We start from the raw sequence: 27,652 nt of genomic DNA on the forward strand, positions 1-27,652 counted from the left end.
TTAAAAACCTTTCTGGGGTCTGTTTAATGAGGCAGAGCCACAGCCCAGCCCCCTCCCTGTGGTGCTGGGACAGGAGCACGTGGGGAGGCTACTGACAATATTTAGCGTAACCCAAGAGGTGATGGACAAGCATGCGCCCAGCAGTGCTAGGTTGGGGTAGCAACAAGTCCGGCTGGGCCCTGCCCCAGCGTCTGTCCCATCACTGTGGTCTCCAGTGGTTTGAAGCCCATGTTGTCCAGGGGGATCCCGAAGGCTGTGAGCTTGGCCTCATAGGTGCGGAGCAAGTCGTTGTGTGCCTGAAAGTGAAGCAGAGTGTGAGTCCCAGGGAAGTGCACACCACGCACAGGTCTTCACTAGCTAGCTCCTACCCGTGCAGAGCACCCACTCCTGCACCATCCCCGGTGGTTCCCGGCAGGGGCAAAGGGGGGCTGTCATTATAACTAGGGAAACCTGAACTCGGGCCCTGAGCCAGTCTGGGTGCTGGGGGTCCCTGGGTAACTCCCTCACAGAGAGAACCAGCACCGTGTGTCTAATTCCTGCCCAGCAGCGAGGGCTGCCCACACAATAGGAGATGCCAACGTGCCAGAGGGTGAGCTACCTGGCCAGCTCTTTCTAGCTTTGCCACATAATCAAGAGGATTAAAATCCTGACACAACAAGGGAGGTGCTGGGCAAAGGCTGTATCTGTCTGTGCACACGTGTGCGGGAACAGCCCCTCCACTGCCTCCTCTCCTGCAGGAGAGATGATGTCTAACAGAGCCACAGAGGAGCAGTGCCTTGGAGCTTCTCCTCCATTCCCATTAGGTTTTGCACAGGAGGATCTCCCTGCAGGGCATGTGACCATGTGGCATGTCCCAGCGCTGACCCTGCCTGGTTCCACTGGGGCAGCACAGAAGCAGGGTCCCCTCTCCTCACCTTGCAGACTCGGGCCAGCTCGTACTGGAGATCCTTGATGGTGTTGTTCTTGGAATCCAGCACGTCCTGGGAAGGGAGATCAGAGCTTTGTTACTGGGTGGTCCCCCGGGCATGGGTCAGAGCCCAGCTCAGCATGGTGCCATGGGAAAGTTGCAGAGATTGGAGTGGCAAGGTTCCCACAGTGCTGACAGAGGAGGTGGTACCTGCTGGCTGGGGCTAGTTTGTGGGGGAGGGGGGACTGGAACGTAACCCCAAAACCCTGCTCAGTGTAACTAACCCAGAGACTGAGATGCCTTAGTGCTGCCTGCCGCCAGTTTATGTTGCTTCTGGGGGGTTAGACATGGCCCCATGCTCCCTTACGTAACAAACACTGTGGAGAAGCCCATGCCCCTGCATGGCACTGGGGGAGCTTGCAGCCCACGTCACCCCACTCCAGCCTGGTTTCCTCCCAGCACCAAGCCACAGATACGACAGAGGGAATCCTCAGGCCACTCTATGGAGTGCGACCTTAGTCCCCAGGGAGGCATTAAGAGTGCCTTGAAACCTTCCCATGACAAGCAGTCCCCACCCCTGATCCCACCCTCCTGCCTCACAACACAGGGTCCGAATCCAGCGCTTCTGGGTGCCCAGTGCCCATTGACAGCCAGCCTAGCATAGACCCCCGGGCTCTCTGCAGCTGGGGAAAGCGGAGACTGGAGGAGATCCAGGGCCCTGGTGGCTGAGTAGGGCCCTTTCTCTGAGCCCCCTTGTCAAACTGCTACACCTGGTCTGACGTTCTGGGGTTCAGGAATGTGTTCTCCCTTCAGTTAGGCGGCTGGTTTGCTGCAGAGGCTGTGGGATGTGTGGAGGCTGCACGTGTGTCTATTAAGCATGAGGTACCTGACTTGCCAGCAGCCTGTGATCTGCAGAGGGCAGCAAACGAACAACAACAGGGTGGAGGGCCCTGCTCAGGGTCTGGTCTCAGGAAGGCAGGGGACCCCCAGTTTGGGGCCATATTATGAAAGGAACCCCTGGCGAGGTATGGAGTTGTGATGAGGCGAGGTGGCTGTGCCTCACGTATGCTGCCTGGCCTTTCCGCTCCCAGAACCCAACCAGGGGCCTCTGGACCTGGGTGCCACCGAGAGCTTGTCTACACTAGTTAAATCGGTCCTGAGATGTACAAATGGTGCCGCTCTGCTAACATTAGTGAGAGGGGGAGGCCAGGGCTGCATTTTTGTCGCTCCATCACCTAACTGTTCAAACGCCAGGGCCCGGGCTACATGGCACCAGTGCAGAGTTACAGATCGGAAGCTTCGCAGTGTAGATGTAGCCTGCAAGAGGCAGCTGAGCAAAGGAATTTGGAGACTCCAGCACCGTCAGCAGCTGCTGAAGAGATCATTGCCTTGGTGGTTTCTGAAGAATGTGTTTTGTGATCTGCTCCCCCCAGCCCAGGCAGTGGAGCTCATTCCATCCCCCGCGTCTGAGCACTACAGCACTGTTACTGGTTCACCCTCACAACACCACAGGGAGGGAAATGGTATCTCCATTATAGTGCTGGAAGCTGAGCATGGGGTGGATAAAGTGACTGGCCCCACGTCACACAGGAAATCCATGGCTGAGCCAGGAACCCAGGTTGCCTGAGTCCTGAGCCCGTTCGAGCTGGGCTGGGACAAAGGCAGACAAGTGCTGCTTCTCCTGTGACAGCTGCCACTTGCTTGGAATGCGGAATCACTAAGCCTATTCTCCCCTCACCCCAGGAGCTCCCTGCCATGTATTTGTAGGGTGCCAGACGTCCCAGAGCCTACTGTGAGCCGTAGAGCCAGGAAGGAAAGCAGGTGGTGCGGGGGGAGTGACTAGTGAGATTCATCTTCGTTCATCATTGGTCATTATGTCCCCACTAGCCCCCATGGCCATAAAGCCCCGGGTGTGCCTGCACTAGAGCTGGCAGGGGTCACTGCCGGCTCCAGGAGACATACCGTGCCAGCTCTCATCGAGCTACCTGCTAAAATCCCAGGGTCGCTCTAGAGGTGCAGGCAGCAGGCAAAGCTGCTGCCCCAGTATGACACTGCGAGCAAGGAATCGCCTTCCAGCTCCAAGTGTTGGCATGGCCAGAGTGGAGCCTGCTTAGATGGCTGGGGGTGGGGCCAGCCAGGAGAGGGCTGTCTCCGCAGAGCTGGCCAGGGGAAGCCTGGGTGAGGCTGCTTCTCAGGGTGCTTCCATCCCTCACCTTGACAGAGTACAAACAAGCAGAGTGCCTGGCTTGTGGAGCCTGGCACATAAAGGAATCAGCAGCTCCAGCTCCGACAATTCTCCTGTGGGATGGGACTCGGCACAGCCCTTTCCACAGCTGCGGGAGTGAGACTCAGCCCTGAGCCTGCCCCTCCTGCGAGGAGAATTGTAGTGCCCCAGGGAGGTTACCCATACAAAGGCCTTCATGGCAGTGACAGGAGGCCGCTGAAACCCATCCCCTTGCCACAGCGGTAGCCTAGGGATTCTGGCAGGACAATGGACCATGTCAGGGCTTTTCCCTGAGTGTGCCAGGACCCCAGCTCTACACACATCTTAGAGGTGAAATTCTCCCAAGACGAGGGGTGAATCTTCCTGTCCTCCCACTCCATTGGGCCTCTCCTCCTGCACTGCAAGCCTGGGGCTGCACTAACAGAGCAGAAGCTCTGACAAAACTACCAAGTTCAGCTAGCCACCAGGCGGGAGTAACAGAGTGTGGGGTCCCACAAGGTTGGTCCTCGCTCTCAGAGGATGCAGGGAGGAGGGCTCCCGCCTGTTCACAAAGGGATCATTCTCTGATGCCTTCTCCAAGCCTGTCTGCACCATGAATGTAGCCCCCTGCTGCCTCCAGCAGGATCCCTCTCCAGCTACAGAGACTGCTCTCAACTCTTTGGTGCTGAGGTTAAAAGGCCAGAGATTTAGCCTATGTTTAGCTACAGAGCAGGCCTGGCCCACCTGTGCAGCCCTGTCACCCCAAGCCCTAATCCTTGCAGCGGGGAGGGACAAGCCCAGCAAGAAGTGACCTTTCTGCTCCTATCTCTCCCCCAAGACCTTGAAGCAGGGTACGGTACCTCCAGTTTGTGTGTGACCACGGTGAGGGCGCTGGGGTCAAGATTGGAGGCTGAGAGGACTTCGTTAAGCTGCACCTCCTTCTTCTCCAGTATGTTGGAGAGGGCGTTTAACTTGCGCTCCAGCAGCAGGTTCTTGAAGCCAGTCTTCTGCTGCACCTCATGAATAGCTTTGGTGAACTTCTGATAGAGCTCGTCTCGTTCTGCCTGCACCTGCTCAGGAGAGAGCCACAGCCCCAGTGAGCAAGGAGAGCTCCATGCCATGCCTTCAGAACCATCTGCTCTGCACTGCCACACTGGGCTGGCCGATGGCCCAGCAGGTTGGGTAGCATGCCCTGACATGGCCAAGACTGGAAACTTCACTGGAAGTTAACATACCCGACTCCCAGTGAGAAAATCCCTCCTTGCGAAGCAAGAGGAATGAGGAGCCTGGAGCATTTCTCCCCAGCCAGCACCACTGCAGGTGTGTTCTTTAGCACATGCACCCATGGGCCTGACTTTAATAAGCACAGTATACCTGCCAGAGCTGGGAATGTCATAAACTACCCCCACCAAACAGCTCCTGCCCCAGACGGATTCCCCGTAGGACGCGGGTCTTCCCCCTAAGCCCACTTTCATTCCTCTGCACCGTATGCCCAGTTCCTGTCCTAGTTTGCACCTCAACAGCTACGTTTTGTGCTTATCCAAAGGGGCCTGAGTGCTCTGCAAACATTAGCCAATCCTCAGCTCATCTCTGAGAGGCAGGTATTACTATCCCCAGGTCCAGATGGGCTGGCTGAGAGACCGGCCCCAGGTCACGCCATGAATCAATAGCAGATATGGGAAGAGAACACATGAATCCTGGCTCCTAGCAGAGCGGTGCTATGGCAGCATGCTGGGCCCAGAGGCTGATGGATTGAAACCATCCCCTGGTAGCCACAGTCTCCTCCTTTTTTAACAGTGAGGGGAATTAATCATTGGATCAACTGACCTCGGGACGTGATGGATTCTCTGTCACTTTGAATCTTTAAACCACGACTGATGTGTTTCTCAAAGATGTACTATAGCTCAAACCAAAGTTATGGGCTTAATGCAGAAATTACTGGGTAAGGTTCTCTGGCCTGTGCTTTGCAGGTCAGATTAGATGGTGACATTTGTCCCTTCTGGCCTCACAGTCTATGGCTGTGAGACCCCAGAACCGTATTCTGGCCCTCAGAGTAACCCCAATGCCAAGTGCATACAGGGATCACCCACTCGCCTTGCAGCGGGTAGGAATGGCAGATGTTAGCAGCAGCAACTAAGAGAACCTTGGCTCTTATCTAGTTAATGTGTCTGAATTAAGACATATCCTCCAAAGCCTATTTCCAAATGCACTGAATATGCTGCTGTCTCAATGACAGCTTGTTAATGAGATCTCCTATCAATGTTCACATTGCTTGGGATTCTCCGCAAATTGCAGACAAGCTCCATGCTGTCTGTGAGGAACTGGAAATGTTCTTAATGTTTGTTCTGAATACTGTGTTGGTGCCTCAGTGTCCCCCTGGCAGTTCTTAAGTATCTAGGTGGTGGAATAAGGGTGTGTGATTGCTGCAGAGCAAAGGGCCAGTGCACCTAAATGCCTGGCACTCTGTCTCCTAGCAACTGATGGCCTGGGCCCCTCCTCTGCAAAGGTGCCAGCTGAAGGTGTTGGAGACAAAGAGGTCAGGTGACCTCCTGGCCCGGGAAAGGGGCTGAGCAGAGAGGAGGGGCTGGAGGGGGTTGTTAGTCTGGGGCTGGCTGGGGATGAGGAGTGAAGTGCAGACGTGGAGGTCTGGCTCACTGCCCCGCAGAATGGACCCGGCTGAGGGGTCCGGTTCGTTGTATCTACAAGCTCTGTTTTAGACCCTGTTCCTGTCATCGAATAAACCTCTGTTTTACTGGCTGGCTGAGAGTCACGTCTGACTGCAAAGTGGGGGTGCAGGACCCTGTGGCTTCCCCAGGACCCCGCTGGGGCGGGCTCGCTGTGGGAAGCGCACAGAGGGGCAGAGGATGCTGAATGCTCCAAGGAGAGACCCAAGAGGTGAAGCTGTGTAGCTTCTTGCCCTGAACAAGTCTGCTCCAAGAGAGAGGAAGCTCCCCAAAGTCCTGCCTGGCTTTGTGGGGAGCAGTTCCAGAGCATCGCCCAGTGACTCCGTGACACTGTCTTAACCCACTCAGCTGGGGGAAAGAGTCTCAGGCTACAAGCACTTAACCTGAAGCATGCTCCCTGAATGCTGGCATGCCAGTAACAGACTCCGCCTGGTCAGAGCAGGGAGCATCCTAAAACCAATGGTTAGAGGAGAAACCAAGGATGCTAGTTCCAGTGGAAAGGATGGGGCTCCAGAGTGGTGTTCTGTTGCTGTGCTGTATCCAGCACTCCCTCACCGTAGCAGGGAGACTCTCAGCAACAATCTCTCTTGTCTTCCTCCTGGCCTAATGCTGCAGCCAGGCAACCCCAGGCAAGGGACCAGTGGAGCATGTGTTATTGTTTAGTCAAGTACAAAGCTGGGCCTGTCCACTGAGCACAGGAGATGGCAGAGCAGAGAGAGAGCTCAGAGGAGGCAGCTGTTCACATGGAACTCAGAGGGTGTCAGAACCCAGGACAACCCCAGGCTGAGCTGAGGCCTGTGCAGTCATCTACAACGTTACCATTGTGACGTCATCTCACCCCAGGATCCCAGCTGTTCAGAGGGGGCTGCGGTGGGAAGGGAACTCCCCATGCTCAGGTGCTCTCTCTTCCTGACTATGGCTCTCACCTTGCTGAACCTCTGCTCCAGCACTTCATGTTCCCACTGAAGGTCTTTTAATTCCTTCTGGGTGACTTTCAAACGGGCCTTTGTGTTCTGCAGAGGGGAGGAGAAAGGGAAAGTGATTAGATGCATGCTGTGGGTTCCTGGGGCGGGGGAGAGGCAGCACAGGAGAATACCAGACTCTGCTCCCCAAGCTGGGCATCACCCGCACAGAATTCTCTCTCTCTTAACAAGACATGTGCGGCTAAGGAGTCAGCCCCAGGGAGCAGGAATCCATTATTCCCCTTCCTCCACTAGAGTGAAATCCTCTACACCCCAAGTTCGGGGATCCCCACCAGATGCTATGCTGAGGACATCAGTGTAAGCCAAGCACCACTGAAGGGGATTCCATTTTGGAGTCTGTCAATGTAGTTCCCAGATGACCAGCAGAGGCCCAGTCTGTACGCTGGACACAGCACAAGGAGTGCTCTGAAAAGGAGCGGGAGAGACACTACAGGGCATGGGACCTAAACCGGATGGGAGCCGAGCAGGTGACTCACAGCCAGTGCCTCCTTGTCCTTCTCATAGTGGGCTAGCTTCTTCTGCAGCTCGGCCACCTCCTCCCGGGCCCGCTGCAGGGGCTCTGTTTGCCTCTTGTTCTGAAGCAGCACTTCCGCCATCTCCTTCTCCAGGTGATCCTCCTTCTTCTTCATCTCCTCCATCTGCTCCTGTTCTCGGGGCAGATACACAAGCACTGAGTCCCTGAGCAGGGCTGCCAGCCTGGGGCATCGCAGCAGGAGAGCCGAGGCCTGCAGGACTCCCACGCACTGCATGCAGCACTGCCGCAGCAGCATCCTAGCAGATGCCTTACAATGGGGATGTTTATAAAGCAGCTGCATGATCTTCATGAGTGTAATTGTGTATGAGTATCACCACTCCTCGGATTAGAGGTGATGGTGCTCACAATGCATACGAAGCAGCTGGGAAAACCCCTGCTGTGGAAGGCACTCAATGGGAAGCCAATACTGAAATGCATGTAGAGTTAACAGGCAGGAACTGTCACCTCCAAGAAAGCATCAGTCCTCTCCACACTGGGCTTCTGGCCCAGCTGTGTCCCCACTCCGGCGCCGGGCACAGGTGAGCGTTACCTTGAGAGTGTTGATGAGTGCCAGGTTGTTGAGGGTGACGTCGTTGTAGTAGTTCTTGATGTCACTGAAGGCCTTCTCGTGGTTCTTCATCAGCGTGTTGATCTGTCCATTTTTCCTCTCCTCGATCTCATGGATCTCCGTTTTCCTCCGCAGATCCAGCTCGTCCCGCAGCACGCGCATCTTCTTGTCGTACTTGGCCTCAATCTCTGAAGGGAAGCACCACACATAGCTGAGTGACCACCCCATATGGCAGGCCAGACAAGCTGGGACCCAGTGCATGAGGACCCCTTTGCTGCTGCTACAAGCTGCTTGGTCAGTCCACACTACAGGGATGGTACTCTTGGAAAGGATGCCCATTAATGGTGCCATATCAGCTCCCATTAGTGTATGGAGCAGTTACAGCAGAATCATGGAAGGGAATGCCCAGAAAGCCTGGCTGACGGCGGTGCCCAGACACCATAGGCACGGGAGCACTAGAAACACTCAGGTAATCAGCCCATGCAAATCGAACCACATTGTAATAAAGAGGTACCAGCACAAGGCCAAAGCGCCTGTAAAGTCTCCTCCAGCCTCAGAACCCTGCAGCTCCAGAGACCCAGTAAGCAACTGTGAAGGGCACTAACTACTGCTTAGTGCCCACTGTGGTGCCCGCCAGACCACAGTGTTAAACAATCCCCCCCGGCAGAGATGGGGGGAGCAGGGCTGCACTGCCACATGGAAACAGGCAGTATAGAGTGAGACCTGCGTCCAACCTTGAGTGGCAGCAAAGCACCCACTGCTGGTGCTGCTCTGATCTATTCTACATGCGCAGACAAGCTGCTCCTGGGAATTCAAACAAGCCACTCAGCCTACAGCCCATAAGCAGCAGAAGAGGGAAGGAGGAGGAGAATGGCCATCCACCAGCGGGGCCCTGTTTTGCTCTGGGGAGGGAGCCTGGTGGAGGCACAGTGTGATGAGTGCTAAGGCAGATCTCACGCTGGGTTTCACATAGGAGTCCAAATAGGAACTGACCTTTCACTTGTCTCTCAAAGTCGCTGCGCAGCCGTGTGATCTCTTCCTCTTGTTTCTGACAGGGAGAAGCTGCACATTAGACCTGGATAGCCAAATAGAGAGAGAAATCCTCCCCTACGTACAGGCTCAGAGTCAAGGCCATCTGCGCATCTGGCTGCAGTGAAAAGCCATCACCAAAAGGCTTGAGGGCTGCTGACCTGCTGTGCCAGTAATGCCTGCTCTGCCAAAGGCTGCTGAGTGTGCCCCCGGATGTATGGACTACATTCAGACACCTGGATCATGCAGAGAGCCTACACTGAACCTGCAGGTGTGTTTCAGGGGCACTCCCCCCAGCTTATAGACAGTATCACTCTCTGGGGACATTTCTTTCCCAACTGACTTTGGCCATTTCTGTTTGGCAAACACCGATTCCAATGCCCGCTCCACCATGCCCCAAGGTTCCTTGTGCAGCACACACCAGGTTGGTTCTGCCTACAGTAACCCCCATGTCAGTGTACCAGCACCCAGCATAGCTCTGGGAACTACACTGGATCTACCAGATCAAATCAGACCTTTGGTCCATATTACCCAATATCCTGCCCCAGGAAATGACCAATGGCTGAGGAGGACACAAATTCCCACAATGCACCTGGCCATGCCAGAAATCCTTCCTGACCCCATGGGGATCAGCTGATGCCCTGGAGCCCATGGTTTGATTACCAATCCTACTGCAGTTTGCAAAGTGACACATGCAGTTACTGATCATAAGGTTCTCCAGCCGCAGATTGGATTCTGACTCCTGCGGCACTGAACCTACTGGCTGACTCCCAGCCCCAGGCGGACAGACTTCCGTCAGTGACTCTAAATAGATCTCCCACAGATGTCACTGGGTGACCCCTTAGTTTCACATTATGGGGATGGTGCAAGAGTCAGGGACTGATCAGTCTCCATTCAGCCCTTCAGAGCCTGGATGTCTCAGCCAGGTGCCTCCTCTCGCCTCCTTCTCTGACAAGCTAACCTTGGGCTCTCCCATCTCCGTTACATACCAATACCACCCAGACCTCGACTTGCTCCAGTGTCTCTGCTGCTCTCTTCTTCCAGGCTGCGGTGAGGAGGCTGGAGAAGCCCTGCAGCTAAGGTGTCCCCAGCCCCATGATCATCTACCTGAGAGCAACGTACCATGCGCAGGTTTTTCACCACCACCTCATTGGCCAGCTCCTGCTCCTTTAGCTCCACTTTCAAGGTGCGCATATCCTTGTGCAGCTCCATCTCCTGGGTGCGGTGCTCCTTCTGGGCCAGCTTCATGGACACAGTGCCCTCTGCCTTCAGTTCTGTGATGTTGTTCTGGTGCTCGTACAACAGGTGCTTCACCTTCTGCTTGTAAACCTGGAAGAAAGGAACTGAGTGGTGTAAAGCCCCCAGACAGGGATGGGAGCAGGGGGAGCCCAGCCGTGGGGACCCAGCCCTCTGCAGGGGCTTGGGAGTGGGGCATTAGCAGATGCTGGCAAGAACACATTTGAACTTGAAATACTGCCCGAGACACCCCTTGCTAGTGTCCTGCCCAACTCCCTTTGCCCCCTCAGGGCTCACGCAAAGAACACTGGGGGCTACTAACTACGGGCACAGACAAGGAAGGATCTGTGGCACCCGTAAGGACAGCTGGAATCCACTAACTGTCCTCCCTTAGCCTCTCACTTTAATCTCCACTTGATGCCGCTCCTCGGCCTCCTCCATTTCACGGTCCTTGTTGCGCAGCTCCGCCTTCTTCTCATCCAGCTGCCGACGGGTGATCTCCCAGAAGGTGTGGATCTTGTCACGCTCCAGCTGGAAGTAGTTGCGCTCCTCCCGTTCACGATCCAGCTCCTCCCGGAGACGCACAATGTGCTCCTCCAGCTGCAGAGCCAACAAGCGCAGCTGGTGAAGGCACCGGTGGAGGAGTTCTCCTCCCACAAAATTGCTGACTGATGTCTCTCTAGCACCTCTCCCCTCTGGGGGACCAAAGCTCTTTCCAAACTACCTATAGCAATCCTTACAGCCTCCTCTGGGTGGAGCGTGGCAGCTGTTTAACAGGATACAGAAATTTAGGACAGGAAGTGACGATGCCAAATCCAACAGAAACCACAGGGCGTTTAGGGAGGTAGGCTGTAATTAGCCATTAAGATATGGATACTGGGACTAACACCCTGACCTCTGGGAAAGAGAGCTAAGGCATCTTTATTGATCAGAAGGGAACAGACCCGCAGATCTATTTGTCACCTGAAAGAGCAGTGCTGCATTCATTAACAACCAATTCTGACTCAGAATTGCAGGCTCCTCTTTTAGACTGCAAGGACATTGGGTCAAGGATCATGTCTTCATATGTGATTGTATAGCAGCCAGCAAAGCAAGGCCTTGACCCTGAGTGGGCCTTTGGACATTCCCATACTAAATAATAATACTAGGGAAGAGGGTTACCTCTTGAATCACTAACTCCCCTTTGCGCAGCACCTAGTCCGTTCTCTCATTCAAGCACTGGCTTCACTTAAGATGCTATGAGAGTGCAGCAACTAGCATGATTGCAGATCATCGAACCACTGACTGAACAAGCATAGAACTGAATCTGAACGAATACCACTTGAGCAATTAGTTTGCTTGGGCCCGAAGAGAAGAGGAAGGTGTATTTATGGCATGGGGTGTATGAATGCCCTAGCAACAGACATTGATTTCATCAGTAATTCAAGTTCTAGAAGGATTATACATCTGTATCAGAGTGAGTGGAGGGGGCTGTTTCCAATAGGAAACAAAAGACAGAACAAGACATAGCGCTCAGACTAACAGGGAAATGCTAGACTGCGTCACAGAAAACCTTTTATAACTACTAGACAGTGGAACAGGGTGCAGAGGAGGGCGCAGAATCCTGCTCATGGGCAACAGAGTGCAGGCTAGATGAGGGACACAGGGAAGTTATGGAAGCTCTGGAGAGGGAGAGATGAGATGGTTAAACCCTCCGGGAACCCAACTACACCCCAAAGCCCACAACGAGTCCATTCTTGTGACACTCATGCAAATAGTTCAGGCATGTGAGGGATGGTGCAGTTGTTGGTGTGAAAACCCACCCTGTCTTTTCTATGAACCTTCACCCTCTGCCATCTCCATGGGTTGAACCAAACCTTGTGCACTTCGTGCCACCAATAATCCTTACAAATGGGAGCCTCCTCTCTCCAGGAGCTCGGTGGCCATGTGAAGCCCTAGGGCAGAGAGCCCTAGGAGAGATGCTGTGAGCTCTCACCTGATCCTTGCTCATGTCCTCTGGGGGGACAGCATCCACCACCGCTGCAGCTTTGCCCCCCTTGGCTTTTTTGCCACTTTTCTTTTTGGGTGCCTTAGAAAAGAAAACAATATACATGACAGGCGTGCATAGCTCAGACCTACAGAGGTGTCACTGATCTGGGCTGCTGGGGACCACTGGGTGCGGATGTCATTCTTATCAATGAGATGACACAAGGTGGGATCATCCAGTTCCCCACAGGCCACAGGTGTAGCTTTGAGAGGGCTGGAGGGTCAGTAAAGGTACAAGAAACTCCACACCAGAGCAATTAACTAAGATTGCACTGGTACTGCTACTTCTGGTGCTGGGGACTGGGATGCATGGCTCCCTCTCACACTCCCCATACTATGTCTGGTGTGTCCTCGCTCACCCAGATCCCATGTGGTACTTGTCCTAACCAGCCATGGCATTTCAGAGCAGCCTGAGCCCTGTGATGAGTTAGGGGCATGCACTTAAGGGGAAGGCAACAGGAGCCATGGACTGGTGCAGCCCAGGTCTCAGAATGACCCGTCACCCGAAGGACTGTGTGACCCAGACCTCAGGGCATTGACCAGCCCAGCTGCAGCTCCAGGAAGGCCACTGCAGCCCTCAGTCCTGAGCAAAGTGCCCAGGCACAGAGGAAACGGGACAATTCTGCTGCCTGACCCAGAACCCTGCCCCAAATGCTGCTGCCCCGCAGCGGACTCCTGAACACAGTGTTTTCCTCTCAGCCACCCTCTCCAACCCAGGGGCTCCCCCCAGCACCCCAAGGGACCCCTTGATCCCAGTGGCTCCCCCCAGCGCCCCAGGAGACCCCTCCAACCCTGGGGCTCCCCCAGCGCCCCCCTCGACCCCAGGGTGCCCCCCCTCACCATGGCTCCTGCAGCGGCTGCTCGAGCTCGGCGGAGTCACCGAGTCTCCAGGCAACCGCCGGGGAAGCCTCGCGAGAACTCCGGGCGGGCCGGGCCGCCCATAGCAACGCGCGCCATGGCCCTAGCAACCGCCGGCGGCGCTGCTCCCTGCGGAGCCCGGCCTGGCTCGGGGGGCGGGGCCCCGCCCCAGACCCCGCCCCAGACCCCGCCCCACTCCGCTCGGAGCCCGGGCCCTGCAGCTCGGCTCTCCCCGCTGCCCCTGGGGCCCCTCCCCGCGGTGTCTGGGCGGCGCACAGCCAAGCCCCGGCCTGTGTGCGGGCTCCGGAGCCGGCGGAACTGCCCGAGACCGGGGAGGGGGGGGCAGCGTGACCCTCCTCCCTTCGGCCGGCCATTGGGGCGCCGTGCCAGGCAGTGTGTGGGTGCGCAGCACGTCTGGTCCCCCGGGGCTGTGGGCGAGCCAGGCCCGCGCTGGGAGCAGCACCGCTCAGGGGGAATCCTCAGCGGGGGGAGGTCAGAGCTGGAAGGAACAACTGGGTTCTCAGCTCCCGGGGAGTGTGCAGGGACTAGACTCCCCCTCCACCTCAACGGGGAGCAGCGTGGAGCTGGAAGTCCTAGTCCGAACAGATGCAAAACCCGAGATGCCACTGCACAGGCACCTTTCTGATGTGACAGTCACCTGAGCCAAAGAAAGCTGGGAGCTTGCAGCATGCACTCTGCATGGCACTGCCCCAGGGCCTGAGGGCCACATCTGGGAATAGAAACTGTATGGCAGGCCATGAATGCTCACAAAATTGGGATTGGAGTGCCAGGGGGAGGATGGGCGGTGAGGGCTCCAGCTGGGGGTGCGGGCTCTGGGGTGGGACTGGGGAGTTTGGGGTGTAGGAGGGTGCTCTGGGCTGGGACCGAGGGGTTTGGAGGGCATGAGCGGGGTTAGGGGCATGGGGAGAGGCTCAGGGGTACAGGCTCTGGGTGGCACTTACCTCAAGCAGCTCCTGGAAGCAGTGGCATGTCCCTTCTCCAGTTCCTATGCTGAGGCACAGCCGGACAGTTCTGCATGCTGCCTGTCCGCAGACACTGTCCCTGCAGCTCCCATTGGTGTGCCGGAGGGGGCCATTGGAGCCTGTAGGAGCCAGAGGGGGGCCATGCTGCGGCTTCTGAGAGTCTTGTGGAGCGGGGCAAGCCCCAGACTCCACTCCCCAGCAGGAGCTCAATGGCCAGCTTAAAATGTCTGGTGGGCCACATCCGGCCCACGGGCTATAGTTTGCCCACCCCTGCACTACACCCAAAGGCCACTCATAACCTTCAGCAGATACAGGATGTAGCTGCCTTCTTGCCTACCAGGACTGCACACAGGGAGCACACTACACCAGGGCTTCCAATTAGTTTCCAGATGCAATTAATGGTGTTGCCTCTGCTGTATGACATCGTTTGTGTTTTGGGGTCTGCCTCCCTTAGGCTGGCATCCCAAGGGTGTTTGCAGTGAGGGAACTGGGACTCACTTGGCCCGAGACCACTCTGCAAGGCTCTCTCCCTGGAGATGCTGAATGAGAGGTGTTTCTGACAGGGACTCAGTGCTCCTGGGACACATTGGTAGCCACTGCCCTGTGCCTGCATTATACATTGAAAATTTGAACACAAGTTGTTATGGTAGATATGCAGGATTTTCCCACCGTCAGCCTAGATGAGAGGACCCAGCCCACCACACTGGAGCACGTGTCAGCCCACACTGCCCACAGCACTCTCAGCCTTGCTGGCTATTCTGAGCTCCAGCCGCTGCTGTGAATTGACCCTGTGCAGGGATGAGCTCAGTGCTCCTGGAGCTGGGATGGAGCCATGTTCTCAGGCAGCATCTCCATGCTGGCCAGGCTGGGCACTTGTTACTATCGTTCAGAGTTTGCTTGAAGAGGGGCACTAGGTAGGCTGCAGCTACACACAAGGCAATTTGTTAGTCAGGCACCATGTTCCATAAGAAGTGAGCAGGAAAAAACAGTAGCTGGTACCTCCACAATAGATGGCTGCAATTTGTACGAATTGCCCAGCAAGGTCTCCAAAGCACGAATTTTCAGATCCTGGAGCTGGGTTCTGCAGGGTACCAAGCCCCACCCCCACATCTGCAACTGACCCCCATGTGAGCCCCTCAGAGAAGCAGACCACCCTGACTTCGTTGCCTGCCTGGAATTGATTTCAGTTTAATTATAACTTAAGCTTAGACAACTGGTTTTGCCATAAGTGGCCTAAACTCCCATCCAGTGACCTGCCCTGATTCCTCACTGCATTTAGTTCCTGTCGGCAGTTCCAGAGATGTCACTTTGCTGCAGCCAGCAGGAGGTGCTGCTCTTGGCAGTGCGAGGGAGGGATGGAATTGGGGGACACAGTGGGCTGCCTTTGAATGTAATGCATTAATGGGAATCACAGACCAGGGACCCAGGAGACCTGGGCCATCAGACAGCGAGGGGGCCAGAGCACAGCTAGCTTTCATTTGCCAATCCACTGCCCTTCCCAGTTAGGACTGTGTAAGCACTTTTGCTGCGGGTGAGACGAGTTGAGCTGGTGGAACATGAATGGCTGCCCTGTCTGGGCTGTTGTGCTCTGCGCTGTTAGGTCACTTTTCCAGGTATTTGGATTTTTCAGAGCTAGTCCCACAGCTCATGCAGTATCCTTACCAGGAAGGCCTCAGGGCACCTGGCAGCTCAGCCTGTGGCCCTGCTCTCTGATGCCTGAGTCTCCATCCCAGCAAAGTTTCATTGGGACCACTGATGCAGGGATGCAAGTTGAAGACCTCTGAAGGCTGCCCACGGCCCCTGAGCAGGGGAGGTACAAACCGCTCCCCCTTGTTCCTGTGCTGGCCCCTTTTTTACAGGGTCTGAGTGCCCTTCTGGCCTGGGGCTTGGCTTTATAGGTAATGCAGCTGATGCCTCCACTGCAGCTGTGCCACTGCAGCAGTGTGGGTGCACTGTACGTTGCCTGAAGGGGTTCTTCTGTCAATGGAGTTAATCCACCTCTACCAGCCGGGTCGACAGAGGATCCTTCCTGTAGACCTAGCTGCACCTCTGTGGGGTCAGGTGGGCCTAACTACGTCACACAGTGCACACACTTGTTCACAGCCCCGAGCCATGTGGCTGGGTCCATCTATTTTGAGGTGTGGACTAGGCCTCAGAAACAACCACACAGCTCAGCCCAAGCTCCTTCCTTGAGCCTGGCATCACCTAAGCTCTCCCGCTGGACGCTCCTCCCTCCCAGCTCCTAGTTCCCGCTCCCATGGCACTCTGCCTGCCATGGTGCTGATGCTGGCTCCCAAGCCTGTCTGCGGCTACAGCATCTTCCTCTCTGGGGTCTGTGTCATGCTGTCCTGTTCCTTTCCTCCTCAAGCCATATCAGCAAGCCCCACTCACCACACCTTCCAGCTTCCACCCAGGCCAAGCCTGCCTGTTCTCCAGGGCTCTGTCCCCCAGCGATGGGGGCCCACCCTTGCCCTGGGTGTGTGCACCAGTTCCTGCTGGGGATGTGGGGAATACAGTTGCAGAAATGAAGGGGCCAAGACCATGTGGGAAGGGGAGATGGGAAAGCGGGGTAAGGCTGCCAATTTTGGTAGGACCTATTATTATTAGAGGTTTCAGCAGGACATAATCTTTAACTCCTGGAGGCTCCAGGACAATACTGGAGAGTTGGCCACTCCACACTGGGGGCAGGGAGCCTAGGGAGGCAGAAAAGATACAGGGGGCTGCTCCAGAGGCTGGGGTGCAGAGAAGGGGGCAGCGCCCCATGGGGAGGCTGGAGCAAAGAGGCAGTTTGGGGGTGTGGGGTGTCCGCAGGGACCCCACCACTATGTCCTTCATGCCTGGAAAAGCGGAGACTCCCCCATCACCCTCCGGGATCCTCCACCGCCTCCAAGGCCGGGGCTGTTTTCTTGAGCTGCAGCTTTGCCTGAGCCAACGTCCGGGCGCGGCCGCCCCCCTGCCCCAGCCCCGCCGAGGGAAGCGCAGCCTGTGGCGCCCCGGGGGCCGGCAGCCGGTCCGTCCCGCATTTCACATGCTGCAGAGCCCGCAGCTCAGTGCGGGGGGAGCAGCCTCGCCGAGCAGCGTCCGGGGAGGCTGCAGCCTGGGGCGCCCGCTCTGCCCCCAGCTAGCCGGGCTGCACCTGTCCTCGCCGCTCCCCCGTCCCCGGCTGTTGCCAGCGTCTGCGCCCCCCGCCCGCTGCGGGCCCCGCCCCGCTCCGCGCTCCGCGGCGATGCGGCGCCGGCTGGGCAGCGGGGGGCTCGGCTCCGGGCGCTGATCCCCGGCGCGGCCATGCTGCAGGGACACAGAGGCTGCGGCTCCGCCTGACACCGCCCCCAGCTCCCCGGCGGCGGCTTCCGACGCAGCCCGGCTGGATGGAGGCTCCAGGTGGGGCGGGGACCCCAGGTACGTGGCGGCTTTTCGGGCGCTTCCCCGGGTGCTGGGCGGGGCCGCTCCGCTCCCCCGGGTGGGGTCCTGGGGGCTCCCACGTCCGCCCCCCGCAGACACCGGGACACCGTGCGCGGAGTGTGTCGGCTCGGCTGGGGGGAGGCGGCTGCTCCCCGCAGTGCTGGGGAACCCGGAGCCCGGCCCGCCTCGGGCAGCCGCGCCCTGCGCCCATCACCGCCGCCTCTGCTGAGGAAGCGACTCCCCGGGCACGGGAAGGACCCGCGGCCCCTCCGAGGCGTGTCACCGGCCGGGGCAGGTGCCGGCTCCGTTGGCCTCATCCGGCGGGTTTCCCGAGCTAACCCCAGCCGGGGTGTGTGGGGCCAAGCAGCCGGTCCCCCCGGGCACAGCGCCAGAGTCCCAGGCCGGGGCTAGCTCCGCATCTCGCCGCGCTGCGTGGGGCCCAGCCGGGAGCTCCTGGCCCGGGCAGCGGCCAGCCGTGGGAGTGGCCCATGGCAGCGCTAAGCGTGGGGAGGGCGGAGGGGGAAGAGTGCTGCTGTCTGATGCGGGGCTGGGGGGGGGGGGCTGTAGTGGGTGTGTGCAGGGGGGGTGCCCAGTGGTGCGGGGCGGGTTGCGGTTGTGTGCATGGGTGTGCGGGGATTCCATGGTGTCCAGGGTTTGCAGGAGGGTGTGTCGGGGGGGGGCCCAGTGATGCAGGGTGGGTTGTGGTTGTGTACATGGGTGTGCGGGGATTCCATGGTGTCCAGGGTTTGCAGGAGGGTGTGTCGGGGGGGGGGTGCCCAGTGATGCAGGGTGGGTTGTGGTTGTGTGCATGGGTGTGCGGGGATTCCATGGTGTCCAGGGTTTGCAGGAGGGTGTGTCGGGGGGGGGTGCCCAGTGATGCAGGGTGGGTTGTGGTTGTGTACATGGGTGTGCGGGGATTCCATGGTGTCCAGGGTTTGCAGGAGGGTGTGTCGGGGGGGGGGTGCCCAGTGATGCAGGGTGGGTTGTGGTTGTGTGCATGGGTGTGTGGGGACTCCATGGTGTCCAGGGTTTGCAGGAGGGTGTGTCGGGGGGGGGGTGCCCAGTGATGCAGGGTGGGTTGTGGTTGTGTGCATGGGTGTGCGGGGATTCCATGGTGTCCAGGGTTTGCAGGAGGGTGTGTCGGGGGGGGTGGTGCCTAGTGATGCAGGGTGGGTTGTGGTTGTGTGCATGGGTGTGCGGGGATTCCATGGTGTCCAGGGTTTGCAGGAGGGTGTGTCGGGGGGGGTGCCCAGTGATGCAGGGTGGGTTGTGGTTGTGTGCATGGGTGTGCGGGGATTGCAGGAGGGTGTGTGCAGTGGGGTGGTGTCTGTAGTGTGGCAGGGTGTGGCCTGCACGTGGACATGGAATGCCTGTGGGGCTTGCACGTGGCTGTGTGTACGCCCTGGCGTGCTTGGTTTGCACACAGCGAACTGTGTATGTGTCTTGGTGCCTGGGGTGTGTGTGTAATTTACCTTCACATTCTGGTGCTGCAATGCCGGGTGTCTCAGGGCCCCAGAGACCCACAGGATGTCCCAGGCTTTCCCTGTGGCTGGAACAAGGCAGGCCTGAGCCATAGGGGAGCAGCGGTGCCTGTAGGGGGCAGCAGGGCACCCCTGGGGCCTAGAGGAGACAGGGCGAGATGTGGGGGGCTCCAGGGGGATGACCGGAGGGTTGTCTGGAACATCCTGATGGAGCTATGGGGGCGCCCGTGAAAGGGCAGCAATGGCAGGAGGTGGAGGACAGAACCCCTTTCTAAAGCTAGAATCAGGGTCCCGCTGGGTTGAGGGACTAGCCTTTCCCCTCTGGAAACGGGGGTTGAATCCTGACTGTGGCGCAGGGAAAACTTCCTCAGCCTGGTTCCCAGTCTGATATTCACCCACATTACAACCCTGCAGCCTGGGTTGTTCTCTGCTCAGAATTGGCTTCGGGTGGGGGTGCGGGTTGGGATTGAGGGGCTCTAACCATGCTGCATGGGGGCTGCAGGACGGGAGCATCACAAGGTGCTGCAGGTTCGGACGAAGGTGCATTGGCCGAGGTGTGGGGAGAGGCTGGGAGGGGTCGGGGTCCGCAGGCCAGGTCAGCTGCGTGTGTGGTGGAGGCTTGCGCAGCACCTGTCTCCTGGGCCAGGCTGTCCCCAGGCTGTCGCTCGTCTCTCTGCCGGGAGGGGCATGTGCCTGCATGAGAGAACAGAACAAAGCCGGAGCACCTCTGCGTGTATTTAATGAGCAATCGGGGCCAGGATTTCTGCCGGTAAATTACAGACTGGATGTGGGAGACAGTTTGATGGCTGGAGCTGAGCCAGTTAAACAGGTTCCTTTATGCTGGTGCCTGGCTCCTGAAGTGTGGGGTTCAGTCTCTCGTGGCTGAATGCACCAGGGTTATAACGCAGTGTAACCCATGCTAATGAGGCCCTGGGGATGTTCAATGCCGCAGGCGAGGCGTCCAGACGCGAGTATCCTGGACTCCAGAACCCGCCTACCTAGGGCTCCTTATAGCCAGCACAGCAGGCTCCTACTCTCCAGGACGTGCGTCTCCTTCTCAGCAGGGGAACAAGCTGTGAACTCCACTCCACGGGGAGTGGATCCCCTTCCACACATCAGGTCTCCTGGGCCACATCCCAGCCCCAGGTGGTCTGAATTGGGGCATGTAACTCGTGGTGCCCATGTGTGCCAGCCATCCTCCAGGTGCATGGAGCCCCTTCATCACCAGCAGCTCAGGAGCATGCTGCCTTCCCATCCAGGCAGGCTCCTACAGCCCTTACCCAGATTAGGCTGAATCGAAGCACTCCCCTCCCACCCTGATCCCGATTGCTAAGGGAAGTGTTAATCATCCCGTCACTCTGTGGCCAAGCACCATCCTTCCCCCCAGCTCTCTGCCTGGATTCTAGGGTGACCAGACAGCAAGTGTGAAAAATTGGGATGGGGTGGGGGTAATAGGTGAAAAACCTCAAATATCAGGACTGCCCCTATAAAATCAGGACATCTGGTCACCCTACTGGATTCAGTCAGGGTGGGAAGGATTTCAGTTCCTGTCCATCGGTCTGGCTAATATATTCCCATTGGAGATCAGTGTGGAGATACCCTTGCCCATGAGCCCCCATTGTGAGGGCAATTGGGGAGGAGATGAACAGCGGGGTGGGGCCTTGACCTCAGGAACTGCAGCAACAAGTCCTTCTTTCTAACCTCCGCTCCATCCCTCCGTCCTGTGCGACCCCCCCCCCCAGCGTCCAAGTGCTGACACCCAGGAGAGCTCCCGTGGAGAGATGGGGTCACTGGACACAGCCCTACCCTGAGCCTGACTGCTCAGCTCTGTTTTTCCAGTGGCCTGCTCCTGGCCTGGGCCCCAATGACACGTTCTTGCCTGCTCTGCCAGTTCAGAATTGATTTTCAAGGCTCCCCTTTGCCTGATGTTTCCTAAAGGGGCCACCCAGGATCTTTGCCCTTGGTGGGGGAGACCCCATCCCTACAGCAGGAACCAGCAGGCCTCCTCTTGGAGATATTCAACCAGTGCAGCTATGCAGCCTTCCATGCGGGGTGGCAGCTACCGGACACCTGGGGCAAGAACAGGCTTCCTGCATCCGGAGGGCTACAGGCCACCCGTCTAATCAGCAGAGTCCCGCACACGACAGTGGGAGCAGTCAGGCCTTGACAGTGAATGGAGCTGGGAGTCCACAAGCTCTTTGCATGCGTAGGTGTCTGTCCAGAGTGGCCCAGCGCATGTCCTGTGGGTGCATGGGCAGCTCTAGCGCAGCCATCCAGCTGCAGCATATGCATGAATGAGCTCCCTTGCATCAATCTCGCTGGCTAGCTTGCCTCCAGCATGTGCCCATTCAGGGCAAACCAGCCCCACTGCATGCTTCGGAAACCCACATGGCCAGGCACCATCCTGAGCAGCCAGAGTCCTGTGCTTCCTTTTCCTTTCCTGACCCTTGTAAGAACATTCTGCACCCAGAGCAGCATGACCTGCGGAACAGCTGCTCAGACGAGGGCTGGGGTCTCAGGTCCGCTCGAGAAAGATGGCTGCAACTCCTGGCCGCAACCCAGCATCACACGGCGCGAGCTCAGGGGAATTGTGGGCCATGATGCACAGACGAGGCCTGATATAGGGCGTGTCCTGCTTGGTAACAATTCTATGACCTCAGGAATCCCGGCGCCCGACTCCGATAATGGCCCTAGTGCTGCTGTCATGAGGAGACCTACGTCTGGTGGTCCTGGGGTTTGCCAGCACATGTGCTGGAGGTCTCAGGGATGTGGACTGTCAGTCTCCCCCAGGCCCCAGTGGGGCGGTGGGGAATCTTTCACAGCAACAGTTTTTAGTCCCAGGGGTTTCTCCAGCAGTGAAATCGAACAAGAGTTAACAAACACACACAGTCTGATTACAAATCCTTCCCTCCCACTGTCCAGCTTTCCGTGGTGCTCCGATCCCGCGCCCAGGGGCACCCAGCTCACACAGGGGGGGAAAAACCCTTAAATCCCCAAAACAACTCCCTCCTGGTCCCTCTCTCCAGCCCCAGGACCCACAAAGGCCTGAGCCCCTGCTGGCCCTATTCACAAGGCACCATGAAGAGCAGCGACTGCTCCACAGCCACATGCTGGCCCTCCCCTTCCGTGTGCCCGTGCCCAGTGTGTCTCCTGTCCCCTCCTATGAGCAGGCCCCAGCATGCTGCCGTTCACCTTTCCCTGGCTCCTAGGGGAATATCTGTGGCCCAGCGGCCTCCTGCCAGCCTCTTGATCTCGCTCAGGACTGATGTGCTCTGAGAGATGCTGGTGGTGACAGGCAAAGTCACGCCTCTTGCTGTGGGTTCCCGGCTGCACTGATGCATCCTGCCCCCCAAGTTTGCCTTGGGAAAGCGCCGGTCCCAGCACCTGGGTGGACAGTCAGGGCAGGGTCTGGTTGAGCACTGTCACCCCTTGGATCTTGCTTCCCCCAAAGACAAACCGCCTGTTATCGCAGGCTTCCAGCCTCCACAGCACAGGCTCTGCTTTTGTATTCACTGAGACAAAGGGTCCCTGTGCAGGGCAGGGCGTGTGGAGCTGCAGGCCACGGGCATGCAGTTGCTGGTACTGGCACCCGTCCCCATGGCAGCCTGCAACTACAGGTCCATCCGCCCCCTCCCCCAGCCAGGGCAGGGTTCTCGCCATGTGTTACGCAGTGCAGTGTCTGGAACTGTCCTTTATCCCATTCCCTCCCCCAACCCTGCCGGCTTGTCTCTCCTCTCCCCCAGCCGCTGTGGGGCTGAGCACAGTGGCTTGCGCTCTCTGACCTGCTGTGTGTGCGAGTCTCTCCTCGCTGGTGCGGGGAGGAGGGCAGAGACCGGAGCCTCCCTGACACCCCCTCATCCTATCATTTCAGAATGGCTTTCCTGGGCTTGGAAAGCTGCACCCGATGTGCTCCCCAGAGCCACCAGACTGGCAGTGCCAGAGCACCCACGGGAGGGAGCTGGTAGCCATGTGTGACCCAGGGAAGAGGCTGAGAGCAAGGGGACCTGCCTGTCTGCGGCAGGGCGGAAGTGTAGGGCTGTGGGAAGGGGCCTAGCGCAAAGCCCTGTCCCCAGAGCAGGAGTGGTGCAGGAAGCAGCAGCGAGAGCCCAGCGAGTGCCACACCACCCACCTGGGGGACTGGGCACCTCAGCCTCCATGGCCCCTTCAACGCAGGGCCCTGGCCGAGGCTGGGGACCCACCAAAGCCATCTCCTGGCTTCAGGCCACTCGCGGCCAGCATCCCAAGGGGGAGAGGCCCCATCCCTCCAGCCCCCACCCTGCCAGGCACCCAGCTCTCCTGGGAAGGGGGGCCAGAGGTGCCAGTGGAGGGGTCTCTCCCCCATCCCCCACCCTGCTGAGGGAAGTCCCAGAGGCAGGCGTGTGCTGAAGCAGCCATGGTCGTAAGCCATACAGTGTCTGCCCAGGGGCGGGGGCTGTTTGGGGGCCTCGGCCATGCACAAGTAGGGCAGAGGGGCAGAGCCCAGGGCTCGGTCTCTGGGCATCTAACACCGGCAGCGCTTTGATTATAGAACGGGTGAGAGAAGCTCAAACGCTGGAGCGAGCTGCAGGCATCCCGGCACATGGGCCGGTGGAGGAGCCTCCCAGCCCCCCTGCCGAGGAGCAAGGTGGGATCCCCATCCCCAGCTCGGGCCTGCTGCAGGTGGCCGAACGGAGACGTGAGTACAAGGCACATCCCGTGCCCCCCTGCTTACAGCTGTGCAGCCAGCCAGGGGCCTGCCCCCAGGGCTTCCTCCCCCTGCCCTGGGCCCAGCCAAGGGCCTGTCCCCCAGGATTGAATCCCTTCCAGCCCTGGGGCCCAGCCTAACCACAGGTTCGCCCGCTGGCGCTCCTCCCCCCCAGGACCCCAAGCCAGGGAGGGGTTGTCTTGGTTCCAGGGGCTCATTCCCCCAGGCAGACTCCAGGGGGAGAATCCCCAGTTGTGGATACATGGCGAGAACGCAGGATTTGCCATGGGGAAGGAGAGGGAAGCAGGGCAGTTACTCTGGCCCCTGGCTGGCCCTGAATCCCTGAGCTGTCACCTCTGCTCCTCAGAGCCTCTGAGCAGCGTGTCCTCCCTGGAGGTGCACTTCGACGCGCTGGATCTGATCGAGCTGCCGGAAGTGTGGGACCAGGAGCACGCCGAGGTCTTCGCTGACTCCGACGACGAGAACGTAGCCAGTGAATCCCCTGCCGGTGAGTGTGCCCAGCCTGGGGGTGGGCAGCCTGGCCTGCCACATGCACTGGGACAACTCCACTTACCTGCTCTCCCGGCCCCTCCTGGCTGGGTGGGGGTTAAGGCAGCACCTGGTGAGCTCAATATCTAAACACAATACGGGACACTTAACGACCCACCCAGGCCTGCCCTAGCTAGGCTGTGGCCCCCTTGCTGCTTCCCCTAGCCACAGACCGCATGGGATCAGCACATCCTTCGTCTCCCTCAGCTGCCTTAGTGCAACCAGCCTCCTTGGTAAAAGCAGCAGCAAGGCCCAGGAGCAGAAAGGCAGGGCCAGCCCATATCAGCTGCCCCTTGCCTGCTCCTCCAGCACCGCCTGAGCCCCAGGGCTGACAGGAGGGTGTCTGGATCCAGGCCTTTGCAGACAAACCCCACCCAACCCTTGAGCCCCAACCCCAGCGTGGGCCATAGCCTCTGACAGTGCGGCAGGGCTGTGAAACCTGCTCATCCGGCTGCTTGGGGGGCGGGGAGCTCATTAAATGCACCAGCTCTGCCATGCATCTTGAGCAAATCAATACTGCTTGATGGGCGTCTCCTCGGGGCATCGCTGCTCCATGGGAGGCTCGCTCTTTCCATCATGTAACTGTCAGAGGGCTTGGGCCAGCCCCTGCAGCACCCGAGGCCACACAGGGCGAGGTGTGGGGCTGCAGTAGTTATGGGCACGAGTGTGCGTGGGGGGATGGGAGAGTGTGGGGCAGGGAGGGGCGCATGTGCACGACTACATCAGTGGATTGGAGGTTGCACACTGGGGCTTGCTGCTCTGTCTGCAGCAGGTGAGGTGCCATTCCTGGGACAGCCCCAGTTGTGGGGTGCAGTCTCACTTCAGGGCTACTTGAGGGGGAGGCGCTTGGGTTTCAGTTCAGTCGCAGCCCTTTGTCTGAGGCGATGGCCTATAGCAGCTTTGCAATGCTGGGATGGAGGGCAGGGCAGAGCCGAGGGGAGGCTGTTACTCAGGGGTGAGGGACTTGCATTTCCCCGCTTGCCAGGGAAGGAAGTGCTCTATTGCATAGACTACGAGCATGGATCCACTGTCTGAGAACACGTGCAGTCCTGGGCATTCCGGGGGGCTCCCACCTGTTCCGTGCCCCCAGCACCCCATCTGTCTGAGGCTCCTGCACCGCCTGTCTGTCTCGGGGCATGCAGAAACAGCAGCTGCAGCCTGGTGAAACAGATTGAATGAATATGTAAATCAGCCCCTTTAGCATCTTCAGTGGGAATACGTGACGTGAATTAATTAGCAGAATTCCTCTGCACTCTAACTAGGCCAGAGGTAGCTCTCTGCTGCAGCTTTGTTCCTGTGACACAGCACGTGGGCATGCGCTCATGGCACAGGTACCAGGGCCGTGTGTAAAGTGCACTTCAAATGCCACCCAGTTCATGCTACCCTGCCAGGCTGAATCTGCACCGAGTCATTACTGCAAAGGCAAGGGGAACGTGAACCACACGTCTGTGGCCGTGCGTGAACTGAAAGGCCCTGTACCACTGAAGTGAGCATTGGCTCTAGCTCACATGCACACCCAGGACTGCCAGAGAGCTGAGTGTCACAAGTCTGCCCCGCCCCCAATCTCTAGGCCTGCATACAAGACCGTTGTGCTTTGGAGGCATGAGTGCAGATGGGCCAAAGTGCACATGTAGTTTCCACAGCAGGACCTGCAACTAGCCAATGCATGTGCGCCATCACTCAGCCAGGCAGGTGGGGCAGGGCACAGGACTGGGAAGGGTTCTGGTGTAACCTTAGCCAGACAAAGACTCTTTCTGTGCCTCAGTTTCCCCATAGTTCTTGCAGAGCTTACAGGAGGCTGTGACACACCCTGTACAATGGGGCCAATTGGGCACACATGCTTCTGAGCACCTCCACTTCTGAAAATCAGGCCCAGCAGAAAGCCCAAACCCTCTTGCCCCTGACTTGACTGCAACGTAGTTTGCTCAGGAATCTGCCCCAAAGGAATTAAAACAAGTGGAGGAAGGCACTGAATGGCTCTGGCAGTAAGATACAGACCTCTGGCCTCTCGGCTGCTAGGGCAGCTTCAGGCCCAGCTGGTTTTAAACAAAGGTGCTTAGCAATTTGGGCTCCTGGCTGTGGAAGGAGCTGGGGAGCTGCAGCTGGTACGTAGCAGGCTCACCAGTGATCCTGGAACTCGGGGCCTGAATGCTGCCTCGAGCTGGTCTCTCAGGAGTGGGGGGAGGAGACAAGCGAGCAGGGGAGTTTGTACTGTTGCTGCCTGTCCTGGGGCTGTTGTGGAACAAGCCAGACCAGCATGTTCCCGTAACCTTGAAAGGGCTGGCAGGGGCACGGGAGGTGCCTGCTGAGCACATCTGTCTCTCTCGCAGGTCTGCACCCGCACCCCATTCCTCGGGCAGGGGACCTGCCATCCCCCTCCTGGACAACGACCAAAGGCAAGCAGGGGCGGGAGAAGAAACACCTCAGTGACTCCGAGCTGCAAGCTCCTGGCGGGGGAGAGGCCTCAGGAGGAATAGGGGGCTGGGAGCCATGGTGCCCCTCACCCCCCATTCCAGACAGTTTGTGACTTAACAGACCCCTGCACCTAGAGAGACATGCAAGTGCTGCTGGCTCCACGTAACACAACGCTCCCCCCCTTAGTGCAGCCACAGGATGTGGAGCAGCTGTGCGAGGGCACTAGCCATGCTGGGCCAGGAACTCCAGGAGGGAGAGCGATCATCATCACACCGTCTTAGCACTTTTGTAACCCTTTCCTGCTCATTCTGCACAAAACCTGGCCAGGCCAGCAGTAGGGAGAGCCGTGAAGGGAGTGTGGCTGGCTGCACAGAGGGGAAAAGCAGGTTTGGAGAGAATTGCGTCTTTCTGGAGAACAACCCTCCTGCTGCAGGCAGAGTTCGGATGGGGGCAGGGGGGGAAGCCCTCTCTCTTCCCCCAGGGCAGGGGGAGGCAATGTCCAAGGAACCTGAGAGCAAACAGCCACGCTGGTTCTTCCCCCATGAAGTGCTGCAGCTCAGAGCAGAACCCAGCTGCCTGGGAGCTGCTGGCCAAGGCAGGATCTAGCCCCCACCTTCTAGAAGCACATTCCCTTCCCCATGGCCTTACGGCTGTACGGGCTTTAGCTCTGGTGTAAGAGCAGCACAGCTGGCGATGCCAACCCAGGAACAGCAGCCTGTGCTCATGCTCCATCATGCGCCTGCACCAGGAACTCTGCACTGGGACTGGCACGCGTTAACTTGCGGGGCTGCAAGGAATCCGTGGGTCTGAATTATGACGACTGCTCTGCCATTGTTACAAGGAAGCCCAGTTCCATCTCTGGAAGCAGCGTGGGCCACTGCCCGGTCCCTGGGGAGCACCATGGGGCCGGGGGTAGTTGGACAGACGTCTTTCAGCGTAGAAACGGACCAGGCTGAAGCAAGCTGGACCATGAGCCCGAGCGTACAGATCCTGCTGGAGGGGGCCCTGGGGTGAGGCAGGAGGGGCTGTGTTCACCTGATCCTTTCACCACTGACACAAGCCGCTTCGTGCTAAAGAGCGGAATGGATTCGAGGTGGCCTGGGAGGAGGACAGGACCAGCGCTGCGCCCAG

General features: G+C 58.4%; 2 protein-coding genes across 5 annotated transcripts; one reads left to right on the forward strand and one right to left on the reverse strand.

Moving 5' to 3' along the window:
- GAS8 (growth arrest specific 8) lies at nucleotides 1–23,991 on the reverse strand. Of its 4 annotated transcripts, none has more exons than XM_050922296.1 (12): nucleotides 23,912–23,991; nucleotides 13,970–14,109; nucleotides 12,100–12,192; nucleotides 10,527–10,724; nucleotides 10,011–10,217; nucleotides 8,853–8,907; nucleotides 7,842–8,047; nucleotides 7,254–7,421; nucleotides 6,721–6,807; nucleotides 3,971–4,180; nucleotides 915–980; nucleotides 1–296 (listed from the first exon to the last, which is right to left on the reverse strand). In XM_050922296.1, exons 3-12 carry the CDS (start codon nucleotides 12,112–12,114, stop codon nucleotides 147–149), a joined length of 1,362 nt encoding a protein of 453 aa, XP_050778253.1. In that variant the 5' UTR covers nucleotides 12,115–12,192; nucleotides 13,970–14,109; nucleotides 23,912–23,991; the 3' UTR covers nucleotides 1–146. The 4 variants fall into 4 exon arrangements, with proteins under 4 accessions (XP_050778253.1, XP_050778251.1, XP_050778254.1 ...); XM_050922294.1 differs by lacking the exon at nucleotides 23,912–23,991 and adding an exon at nucleotides 19,273–19,561; XM_050922297.1 differs by lacking the exon at nucleotides 23,912–23,991 and adding an exon at nucleotides 18,865–19,012.
- Nucleotides 17,205–26,875, forward strand: DBNDD1 (dysbindin domain containing 1). The gene is made up of 4 exons (XM_050922308.1): nucleotides 17,205–17,389; nucleotides 23,402–23,548; nucleotides 23,925–24,065; nucleotides 26,437–26,875. Exons 1-4 carry the CDS (start codon nucleotides 17,359–17,361, stop codon nucleotides 26,631–26,633), a joined length of 516 nt encoding a protein of 171 aa, XP_050778265.1. The 5' UTR covers nucleotides 17,205–17,358; the 3' UTR covers nucleotides 26,634–26,875.
- Nucleotides 26,876–27,652: the final 777 nt, after the last annotated feature.

The sequence above is a fragment of the Gopherus flavomarginatus genome, chromosome 14 (assembly GCF_025201925.1).
Source record: "Gopherus flavomarginatus isolate rGopFla2 chromosome 14, rGopFla2.mat.asm, whole genome shotgun sequence".
NCBI classification, from domain to species: Eukaryota; Metazoa; Chordata; order Testudines; family Testudinidae; genus Gopherus; species Gopherus flavomarginatus.